This window comes from Hibiscus syriacus, unplaced genomic scaffold (assembly GCF_006381635.1).
Source record: "Hibiscus syriacus cultivar Baekdansim isolate YM2019G1 unplaced genomic scaffold, ASM638163v2 tig00000340_pilon, whole genome shotgun sequence".
NCBI lineage: Eukaryota > Viridiplantae > Streptophyta > Magnoliopsida > Malvales > Malvaceae > Hibiscus > Hibiscus syriacus.
Genome location: NW_024061783.1, coordinates 5,800,068 through 5,812,085, shown reverse-complemented (window position 1 = coordinate 5,812,085; position 12,018 = coordinate 5,800,068). Strand labels below are relative to the sequence as shown.

Genomic DNA, 12,018 nt, shown 5'->3' with positions numbered 1-12,018 from the left:
GTGAATACAAGGTAATATATGTACAAAGACTTTCAACTATTTAATAATAAACGCTCATACCCCTACATATGAGTGTTCAAACTTGAGACCTAAAGGATAACAACAATCATTTAATTACTAAGGTCACTTGGTTCATATTGAATTTTAAGTTTAAATATCTAATAAGTCTTTATATTTTTCTTAAATAATCCAATATTGCGATCCCTTTCAATATTCAGTTTTGGCTCCGTCCATAGATAAAAATTCGTAATGTTAAATCACCATAAAGGTGAAGCACGCCAAAGCTCTTTTCACGAGTTTCTATAAATGAAACTATATACAAATCATTTATAATTTCACATATAAGATTTCATTAAATAAGTTTTTATTTATATATAAAATATTTTATATAAAATATCTTATTTCACTCACATCATAGATATGGCAAAGTCTAGCATATTAGTAATGAAAGAAGGAAAGAGAACTAATACAAAATTAAGGGATAATTTATGGGTTATCATTGGGGGAAAACTACTAATTCTATTACTAATGTCTCAACATATGTAATAAACCTATGTGGTAAACGGATGACAGACATGTTAACTTGCCACTATTACATGTTAACATATTTAATAAGTTCGGTTTTGTTTTCTTTAACATTGTTATTAAGTTATCTAAATCTGCTTGAATTTAGGTTTAGGGTTTTCTTAGTCTTGCCTTCTTTTGACCCAAACTGGCATTCTCGACTTCATCCGTACTGTTGGGAAGTTGACAATTGTGTCATTCTCGGCCACCCATCTGCATGTAAACGTTAGTTCGGAGAAATTTTTTAGTTTGCCATTTAGTTCTTAATATATTTGTATATGATTAAAAAAAAAAGAACTTAGTTTTTATAGCCGAGCTTATCCGATACAGTTTTACGAATAGAATTTCCTTTTAGGGTAAAGTACATAAACGATCCCCGGCTATAGTATACTACTTTGTTGAGTCTCATGACTATTAAAAGTTATAATAATGGTCACCCGATTATTTATTATGTTCCAAAATCATCATTTTCTATTAAAAATTAACAATCGTCTGAGTTTGACGTTAACATGCTGACTGAGATGTAATAATCATTTGAGATTATGAGATCAGATTTTATCATATCTTAGTCAACAGGTTAATATCTTGCTCAAACTACTGTTAATTTTTAATGAAAAAATGACGTTTGGAAATAATGAATAATTGAGTGACCATTTTGTAACTTCTAATAGTCAGAGGACTCAATAAAGTAATATCCTATAATCGGGGAATCATTTGTATACTTTACCCTTCTTTTTATTGTTCCGGAGTAATTATAAGGTACTATAGTATATGTTTAAAAAAAATTATTATTAACTATGCATACATATACTGTAAAAGTAACTACTAAAATTCGAAACCTCTAACTTAAAAGAATTTGTGCATGTAAAATTTACAGGAGTATATATAATATGATTGTATTACCTGAAATTGGTGACAAAATGATGTAAGAAAATGGAAACTTCGAGCTTGGCCAAGTCAAGTCCAGGGCAGAGCCTTTGTCCACCGCCAAATGGAGTGAAATTGTAGCTGTTAATCATGTCTTTGTCCTGCCCACATTTTAATTAATTAATTTAAAACATACAAAGGAAATTAAACATTAAAAAGGTCTAATGATTGATCTTACTTGCCACCTCCATGGGTTAAACTGATAAGGTAAATCATAGTGATTTTTATCAAGATGAACTGATCTAAAATAAGCCAAAAAACACCATCCTTTTGGTATTAAGTAGTCTTTTATCTCAATGTCTCTCATGGCCTTTCTCATCACCCCTATTATTATGTTTCCCATCCTTAATGTCTCTGTAATAACCTGCTAGTCATAGATTAATGTAAGCACTTGAAGCTATATTTGAAAAAAATAATATCTATGTTTGGTATTAAGGATGGACGCATAATTTTATGTTAAGGGATGAATTATAAAATTCTAAGAAGGCGAAAACATATTTTCAATAGAAAATATATAGAAAAAAATCTAAAATATAAGATAATTTTAAATTTTCAGAGGGTGATTACTCCCACTCATCTTTCTCGGTCTATCTCTGAGTATAAGATTCAACTCTTCTGATAAAATTAATATACCCAAATGATTATGAGTTTAAATTCTAAGTTTTATACTTACATTTTGTGTGAAAGGTAATGACAAGTAATCACTCCAAATCAATGGCTCTCCCTTGTTATCTTTGAGCATTTTCAACTTCATGTTTTCCTCCTAAGAAAATTTCAAAGTTCACCATCAAAGCTAAATTATAAATAGAAAATACAACAAACATGTCAACAATTACTATGCAAAAGTTAGAATTTTTCTTTTCTCGGCAAGATAATTTTATTAAAAGAGAACAAATATGGACTGTATGCCTTATTAAAAATCTCCCTAATCCTAAATGGAGGAAAATAGTAAATACAATCAGGAAATAAAGAACTCACAACCGATCAAAAGATCTCAAACCAATTGTACAAAATCTACGCTACAACAATCTAAAGGAGAGTTTACAAGCATATAAGTTCTGCAAGGTGTATGTATGTTGTTAATGATTAAAAGTGAATCTAAACAGATAGTCCTATAACTACCTCAGACTATTCAATATATTTACATTTGTTGAGAAATTTTAGGAGATAGAAGAATATTTGTGAGAAAATAATAGACATGTGCATAGAAAGTTTCTTAGTATTTATAATTAAGTTGAAAGCAAATGTATATATTTGAGAGATGTTATATATATGTTTTTCTGCATGGTGATACTTGCGAGAATGATTTATAGTTTTCCCTCACAAATGTTATATGTTATTTAATCTAATAATTTATTTATTTTTGGTTTGTAAACGTTGGTTAGAGGAATCGAATCACACTAAATTTGTATTGTTGTTCTCTATATATTGTAGGGTAAACTACATCAGACACCACCTAACTTCCGGTGTTGTATCGTTTATACCATTATTTTTTTTATTTTTTTCAATTATAGCATTAAAATTTAATTTTCGTTTTAATTATATCACTAGACCGTTAAATCATTAACAGTCGGATCAAAACGAAATCGCTTTGGTGAGGTGTCTATGTTGGCAGCCGTCAGCCATGTCATCATGTTGTTAACGATTTAACGATTCAGTGGTATAATTGAAACAGAAATCAAAGCTCAGTGCTATAATTGTCAAAATTAAAAGTTCAGTTGTAATAAATCTCACAACGCCTAAAGTTTATTAGTATCTGATGCAGTTTACCTACTATTGTATGAACAAAGACCTAACTGAAAATATAAAAAACATGTTACTCAAATTAACATTGGAAGCGTAAATTTGTTGGAGATCGGAAGTAACATGGGAAAAAGGCCTAATACCGTCAACTGATGAAGAGCAGCGGGACAATCAGAAAGGTACTTGATTGCAAGAGTAATTAAAACAGGCACCGAGTCTTCACCAGGAATCATCATATCGATCATGTTATCTGCTATCAGATCATCTGTTAATAGCTCACTGCCATCCTTAAGCAAAACGTCTACTGCATCTTTTGGAACTGTGAAGGTATTTCCTGCAATTGCATTCCTTCTTGATTGGATAATGATGCCTACAATCTTAACCATTCCTTTCTTTGCCTGAACTCGTTACAACACATAGAGATATAGCTATAAAGAACATGAAAATATAAAACAATTATATTTGAAAACAGAACTTACCTGCAAGGATCGATAAAGTTGAGTTCCGGGTACTTTAACAGGCAAAGACATAAGGCCTAACATGAATTCTTGGAACTGTTTCTTGAGAATTTCCATTTCCGGACTTGGATTCATATTAATCAATGCCTTGATGAGAACTTGAAAGGTAATCTGGGATTTTTTTAAATGAAAAAACGTATTTATCTTAGCACATTTTCAAAAGAATTAATTATCCAAAACAGTCATTTTGATGAAGCAAATTTCTGGCACAAAATGATACACTCAAAACTAGGGAAAATGGATCATGTAGGGTAGTGGGAAGAAAGATTTTCCCGTAGCTCTCACCATATTATTTTCTAAACTAGAATCATTGTTGCAGTGTTAAGGGAAGATGTCGAGAACACCGCGCGACTTTAACTTTTATGAGGAAGACGCAAGGATCACAGCGCATCTTCCTCATCATCAACCATATTTTTTTTCTCAACAAAGGTGAAGATGCATGACAATCCATGCGTCTTCCATCGAAAAATTGGAGTCGCGTGGTGTTTCCGACCTCTTTCCCTCTTTTCTTTGATATTGTAACAATGACCCTAATTCAAGAAATAATATGTCTCATTGTACAATCTGGGCGTGGAAGCCCTCAAAACTATTGTAAACCCCATGATCTTAAGTATACGCAAGAGAATAAAATTCAAACTATAAAAGAGAGAAACTAATGAAGGGGACTCCACTAACAGTTTTGGTCTCATCTTGAATGTAAATGGGTTGATCTTCTCTCCATTTATCCATTGATAGTTGGACATAATTTTGCATGTCTTTTGTGATCTGATGTTTGAGGAGTGGAGATTTGAAGAAGGCTCCTACAAGGCCATGGATTTTCCTTTGTAAGCCGCCATTGATTAGCAGAATGGAGGATTTTCCCATCAACTCCGTCAAGGATTTCGGATAAAACGGGACGAAAGCCTGTGCATCACTTTGTAGTACAATTCGATTCACTTCCGAATCTGTGGAAACAATAGTTCGAGTTCCAAATATGTGTGACTTAAACACTTTACCATACCTGCAAACAAAAAATATTCACCTTCGAAAGTAAGAAACCCTAGTCGTCCTCTAGCCAGATATTCATCAAACAATATATAGATAAAGGTTTACATGCGGCGACGGCGGTCCATGAAGCTCTCAGGGCGATCCGAGTAAGCGCAAGAGATGAAGTGAATGGTTTCCCCAAGAAGAGGCCATCCCAGAGAACCTAAAGGAAGTTTTTGGTATGTGTTTTTTGACGACGGTATTATTGATCTTAGACTCCTTAAAAGCTTGCTTTTGCTACAGATCAGAAACGTGATGCAAACTAATATTACAGTACCGAATACAGTGATAAATAATGAACTATCCATCATGGATCATCATCCTCTTCTTCAAACCCTCTCTCTATATATATACATTACATTCATATAGGCATAATGCCAAAAATAGTCCCCAATGTTTACGAAAATAGTCATTTTGACCCCTACTTTTTTTAAGCATTTTGGCGCACAACGTTTCACTTTGGGGCAAAAACTCCCTCTATAGATGAAAACTATTAGTTAACATACGATTAATGCTCCAAAATAGGAGCATCTTTTAACCTAAAATGAAACATTGAGGGCTAAAATGGCCAATAAAAAAAGAGACAAAGTGATTATTCTGTCAAATGTTAGGGACTCTTTTCCCCTAAAATGAAACGTTGAGGGGGCAAAATTCTCCAAAAAATAGAATAGGAGGCAAAATGACAATTTTGATAGAGATTGGGGGCTAATTTTGGCATTATGACATTTTTAATGATTTATCCTATTTTTGATAGGATCCAATTATCGAATGTCAAATTCTTTTAATTTTACACAAATTTAAGACCGTTAGATGGTTGAGATTAACAATAGTAAATGAGAAAATGTTCATTGAAAAAAAAATAAGGAGTTAATCTCAATCATATATTTTCAATCATCCAACGGTCCTAAATATGTGTAAAACTAAAAGAATTTTATATTATGTAAATAAATCTTAAGCCAAATAGAATTAATAACTCAATTGATATATTTATCAATATGATTATATTATTATATAATATTTTAATTAATCCAATAATTCTTCATGATAATCTAAAATAATATATTTATTAATATATATTTAATGATTGAATTTTTATATAAAATAAATAGTTTAATATTTTTAATTTATTCAAAATTTAACATAATCTATACATGAATTAAATATAAAATTTAATAATTAAAATATTATAATATAAATTAAAAATATAAAAAATAGAGCCGTAAATGAATCAAGTTAGATATGAATAACATAAAATAAATTTTGCCGAGATAAATTTCGAATGGTGAGGTTTGACAAAAAATGTCTTATTAATCAAAATTAGATTAGTAATACACATTTTAGTTTTTATTACTTTTTACATATTTTATTATTATTATTATTATTAAAAAATTACTTATTTTATTATTAAAACTAATTAGTTTGACCAAAATATAACGCGGACTATTCTTTAAATGTCCCGTTTAAAATACTATTCTCGTATTAAAGTAACATCTAAAGTAAAAAATTTCTATTAATAATATCTAGAGTAAATGTTTAAAAACTCTCTGTTAACATTTCTTTTCCCCTAAATTGTAGCTTCAATATTCACTGAAGTAAATTTCCCCATTCCCTTTCTTAAATAAAAATTGTTTAAAAAAATTCTCTGCAGTTAATGTTCAAAAACCTTAGTGGTTAATTCCAAGTTAGATAAAAAAATAAAAAAAAGGCACACAGATGACGTAAGACCATTTCCCATTTAATTAGAAAACATAAGGAATAAATAAAAATCAACCATTAGGTGGTCTAATGAGATGAGGCATTAAATCACTTAAACAAGATCACGGGTTCGAATCTTGACGTTAACGAATTGAGTAATTTGAGTTGGGATGGTCGCCCTTATCGTTGCAGTACTATATCTGGATTAATTAATCAATAGATCATATACCGATGATTATATAAATATATATATATATACCATGCCAACGAGAAAAGCTTATATTTGTCCCTCTCAGTACAAATTTTGAGCTATCACTGAAATTGATAAATTTGATCAAGTTATTAATATTTTTTAAACTAAATCTTTTAATTTGTCAAGTTTAATCAATTGACTCTTGATTTTTACAATTTTGATCAAATTAACTTTAAACTTTTATTAATAGCTTATAAACTTAAGGATTAATTTGACCACAAAGTTTAAAGATTTATTTCATCAAATTTAAGGATCAATTTAATTCTGAAAGAAAGTTTACGGGCTAATTTGACAAACGTAACAAATTCAGAAATCATTTTATATAACCTAATAATGTCACTTTGCCAAAAATAAAAATTCAGGTACAAATAATTTATTTATTTATTTATTTTAAAAATTTTAGGGTGAATATAAGATAATATATGTTTAAAAACTCAATATTTTACTAATAAAGGTTCATACCCCTGTAAACGTAACACACTTAAACCCGAGACCTCAAGAGATAACAATAAATCTCTTAACCACTAAAGTCACTTGGATTGTATAATTATAGATGATTTGATTGCCCATGTATAATCTTGCGGACATGATTGTTTATTTTTTAAAAGAGTAAAAAAATTTGGGAAACTTCCTCTTCTTCTTGGTCGAAATTTTCATTATGCAAACATTTTGAGTGAGAATCTATATACAAATGTTTTGTTTTAATTTGTCTTCGTTTAAAATGTTTCTAATTTTGTAAATCATCAAGACATTTAATAAAATACCAAATATATAAAATTTCATAAAACTAATACTAATAATTAATAGTTTAGTCAAATATATGAATTAAACTTCAGAAATTTGTTTAAAAATAATTGAAAATTCTTTGATGTTCGGGTTAAGGAATTTTTTATTATTTCTTGAGGTTTAAAGTTCAAGCACCACTTATGCAGGGGTATGAGTGATCACTGTCAAAATATTATGATTCTTTGAACATATACTATCTTATATTTCCCATATATATATATATATATATATATATATATATATATATATATATATATATATATATATATATATATATTGAAATTTCTTTCAACACCTCCCAATGAAAAAGTTTTGGTTACAATTATAGGTACGTTGATAGGGTAATCATTGCAAAATTAAAAAGAAAATAATATTGTATTATCGACAACCAGTTTATCTAATTGAATGAGGTATTAAATTTTTTGAGCAAAGTCAGGGTTTGATTATTGGTATTTGCGAATGGATCAAACTGGGTTGGGAGAATCGTCTTCGCTTTTGCAATATCTGATTTAGATTAATCAGTCAATAAATCAGATATTAGTTATTATAAAAAAAATATAGGCAGAAATTCTTGATATGATATATTTAATTATTGTGCACATTAGTTGTTTCAATTCCATATTAGAACTCCAATGAATATTATATAGACTGAAGTCCCCACGCATGAGTGATTGAGCCGGTAGAAATGGTTCGTGTTTTCATGTGAGATTCAATTCACAAAAAAATATTTTGTTACTTTATTAATGAATCCACTAAAATCTTAGGCCAACTTCCTTTTCTTACTTTCATGCCCATCCCTTTTTCTGATTTAGTTTAAATATTGTGGGAGAGGCCATATGCATGTGCCTCTATACACCCAAGACACTTCAAATTATTGTTAATCAGCGCCTATATAAAAATTAAGGGTAAATTACACAAATGGTCCCTATACTATAGGACTTTACTTTTTTGAGTCCCTCAACTATCAAAAGTTACAAAATAATCCTCCAACATAAGGTGATACTTTGTTGAGTCCCCAGATTATTAAAAGTTATAGAATGGTCACCGACTATTCATATGTTCTAAACTTGTCATTTTTGGTTAAAAAGTTGATGATCTTCTAAGCTAGACTTTAATCTACTGACTGAAATATGATAAAATATTATCCCATAATCTCAAAAGATTCTGGTATCAGATTTTATCATATCTCAGTCAACAGGTTAACGTATCGCTCAGATGACCGTTAATTGTTTAATGGAAAAGGACACTATTGGAACATATGAATAGTCAAATGACTATTTTTTAACTTTTAATAGTCGAGGACTCAACTGAATAATACCCTATAATTAAAGGATCATTTTATAAATTTTGATAGTTGCGAGACACAAAAAAGCAATAACATATAATTGAGGGACTATTTATGTACTTTACCAAAAAATTAACATGCTTAAGCTTTTCAATCAGAAGAGAAATGGGTGGTCATAATTGGCTAGATCAGAGCAAAATTGTCATTTCATTATGCAGAAAGAAGGAGAATAAATAAATAAGATAAAACCCATTATATGAAACAAAGCTTATTTTTTCATTTACAACTTTCAAAAATCTTCTTTGACTGTTAAAATTTTATTGAATTATATTCATCATAATGGTCCCCAATTTTGGTTTAGAATTTATTTAATTTCCCAATCTTCAGCCTTGCCTTTTGCACATTTGTTCCGAACGGCCTAACTAATAATGATTAGGTAATCGTTTACTAAATTATTACTTAATTGGTTAATGTTTCATACCATGAATGATTGCATCAATTTGCTTTGTTAATCATTCGACTTTAACTTTTTTTAATATAAAAATAAGTATTCGAACTATACCTAAAATTAACTTTAGGTGTCTAAAGAATTTTTCGCTCAAAATATGTGTCTAACGTTTTGAACTATAACTGCCGTTAAATTCAGCTGTTAACTAACATGGATTGTCTTTATAAAATTTTAACATTTTTATTTAAATTAAAAAAACTTAGAATTATAATTTTTTAATGAAAAAACCCAAAATTTTATAAAATAAAATTACAAAGAAAACTCCAAAATCTCTTAAAACAATAATTTCAATCCTTTAGCATCGCCAACCCCCATTAACGTCGCCAATCAAATGAACACCCAACGTTGTGTGATTGGCCAGGCGAAATCCCTTACTTTCGCGATCGACCAATCACCCAACGGCCATGTAAATGCAAGATTTCACGAGTGGTCGAAAGGGCGTCGATTATCGCTATAATTAGGGGTTGGAGTAGGGGGTTTTGGTCTTTGGGTGCTCAGATAGTCGCTTGCCGTTGGAATTTTGGTCGGTTATCGATGTTGGTTGCGATCGACGGTAGTAAAAGGATTGAAATTAGAATTTTAAAGAATTTAGAGATTTTTTAAAATTTCTAAAAAATCAAGGTTTTTTCAAAATAATATTTACAAGTGTTCTTTTTAAAAAATAATTTAAAATCTATAAACATGACATATGCCAGATGACGATTGAATTTAACGGCGGTGATGGTCCATACTCCTAAAAGTATAACGTTGAAAACGTTATGCACCTATTTTAAGCGAAAAAAATCTTTAGACACCTAAAGTTAATTTTAGGTATAAATTAGACATTTATTTTTGCATTAAACTTTTTTTAAAGACCTAGATATAAACTTACACATACCTGCGGATTTCATTATTCAAATCCAAGTCATCAAGTGAGAACCAAAATTTCCTTAACCACTAAGACCACTACAAGAGTTGTTAAATTGTACATAACCAAAGAAGTAGGTATGCTTTACTAAAATGATGAACAAACTTGGTATACAATATAGACAAGGCGGAACTAGGAATTTATTATAGGGTTTAATTGTTTTTATTTTCTTAAATATATTTTTTTAATTAAGGGTTCCAGTAAAACTTATTTTATTTATTTTTCAGAAATATATATATTTTTAGTATTAGTTAACATTAAAAAACTTAATTGGTAGGGACCAAAATTCCTGTCGGTCCCTGTCTAGTTCCACCCCTAGGCATTGTCGTAACTGTCTTTCAGTTGGGCCCTGAATTGGGCTTCGACTTGAAATAATTGGGTTGGGAGTTGCCACCGACCACTTTAAAACGAATTTAGGTGGGTCGGACACCATCTTTCCTGATCTGCGTTTTTACCAGAAATGTGTCGGGTTCGGGAGTCGGTTACGGTCAAGGAAGGATTAGTACCCTTGAACCGCCCTTTCGGTACCAATTAATTTGCCGGTTGTCATAAATTAAGAAAATTGTAATTTAAAATTAAAAGGTAAAAATACGATCACAATTACTTACCTTAGATAGTTTTAAAGGTGTGGCCTTAAGAAAGTCAAAAAATCATGTTAGATAAAAATGTAAGAAATAAATAAATTAATTAAATTAAAATGAAGAAAAAAAACATATTAAATAAAAGATAAGATAAAGAAAGCAAAGATAAAATAGTAAGTAAAAGAAATATAAAAATATAAAAATATAAAGAAAAATATAAATATAAATAAAACAAATAAAAAAATAATAATAAAAAAGTAAAAATAATATATATATATAAAATAAATAAAATAAATAAATAGTAAATATATATATATAAAAATTAATAAAACTGATAATAAAAAAATAATATATATATATATATATATATATATATATATATATAATAAAAATATATACTAAAGTAAAAACGAAAATGCATAAAATGTAAAAAATATTACATGAAAAAAGAAAAGAAAAGAAAAATAACAAAATAAATAAAATGAGTAACAAAGGAAATGTGCGTATAAATAAAGTTAAATAAATAAAATAATAATAATTAAAACGTAAATGTAAGAGACTGAATCAAAAGTAAAAAAGATGCTACCTTTTATTTCCTTTTCGAATCATTTACAATAGCTTTGATTTTGTATTTTCCATGCTTTCCTCTGTATTTTGTATGTAAATCGTGTCTTACAAATGGGGAGGATTACATGTATTTATAGTGAAAAAATTAACTATTTTTAGAATCCTATTAACAATAGAATCCTAATACAACTAGACTCCTTGCTCGGTTGTTGCACGTTTGTTGCTGTAGTTGTTACTTTAAAAGATATGGTGGTGGAAGAGTTCTCCTAGGAGAGAAACTCTTGCTAGTTCTATCTTTTAAGAAAATGGGTGTTTACAGCTGCCCCTCTTTGTCCTTTTTCGTTGAAGAATAACTCCTTGTCGAATTGAATTGCGGATGGCTCCTCCGTCGCGGAGTCGAGTCCATCTTGAAATGATTTGAATCAGAATGTGGCTTTTCGTTGTAGTCCACTTTGGTCTTCTTCTCGATTTAAAGACCTTGGCTAAAAATTCGACTGGAAAGTAATCTTTTGACTCCACAATGTGGTTGATATGCCCTCGAGCTGAATGAAACCGAACTCGAAAAGTCTTCGCTGATAGATAGCTTTTCTCGACTTAAGCTATGATGACGGAAAAAAGGCTTTTTGCTACTAAGGCACGGCTAACACAGACCTTCTTC

General features: G+C 29.6%; 1 protein-coding gene across 1 annotated transcript; it reads right to left on the bottom strand.

Annotated features, from left to right (window-relative positions):
• Positions 1-652: 652 nt before the first annotated feature.
• Positions 653-5,089, bottom strand: LOC120197921 (3-epi-6-deoxocathasterone 23-monooxygenase CYP90D1-like). The gene is made up of 8 exons (XM_039199351.1): positions 4,845-5,089; positions 4,428-4,752; positions 3,714-3,863; positions 3,378-3,632; positions 2,165-2,254; positions 1,670-1,855; positions 1,468-1,592; positions 653-777 (listed from the first exon to the last, which is right to left on the bottom strand). Exons 1-8 carry the CDS (start codon positions 5,087-5,089, stop codon positions 687-689), a joined length of 1,467 nt encoding a protein of 488 aa, XP_039055282.1. The 3' UTR covers positions 653-686.
• Positions 5,090-12,018: the final 6,929 nt, after the last annotated feature.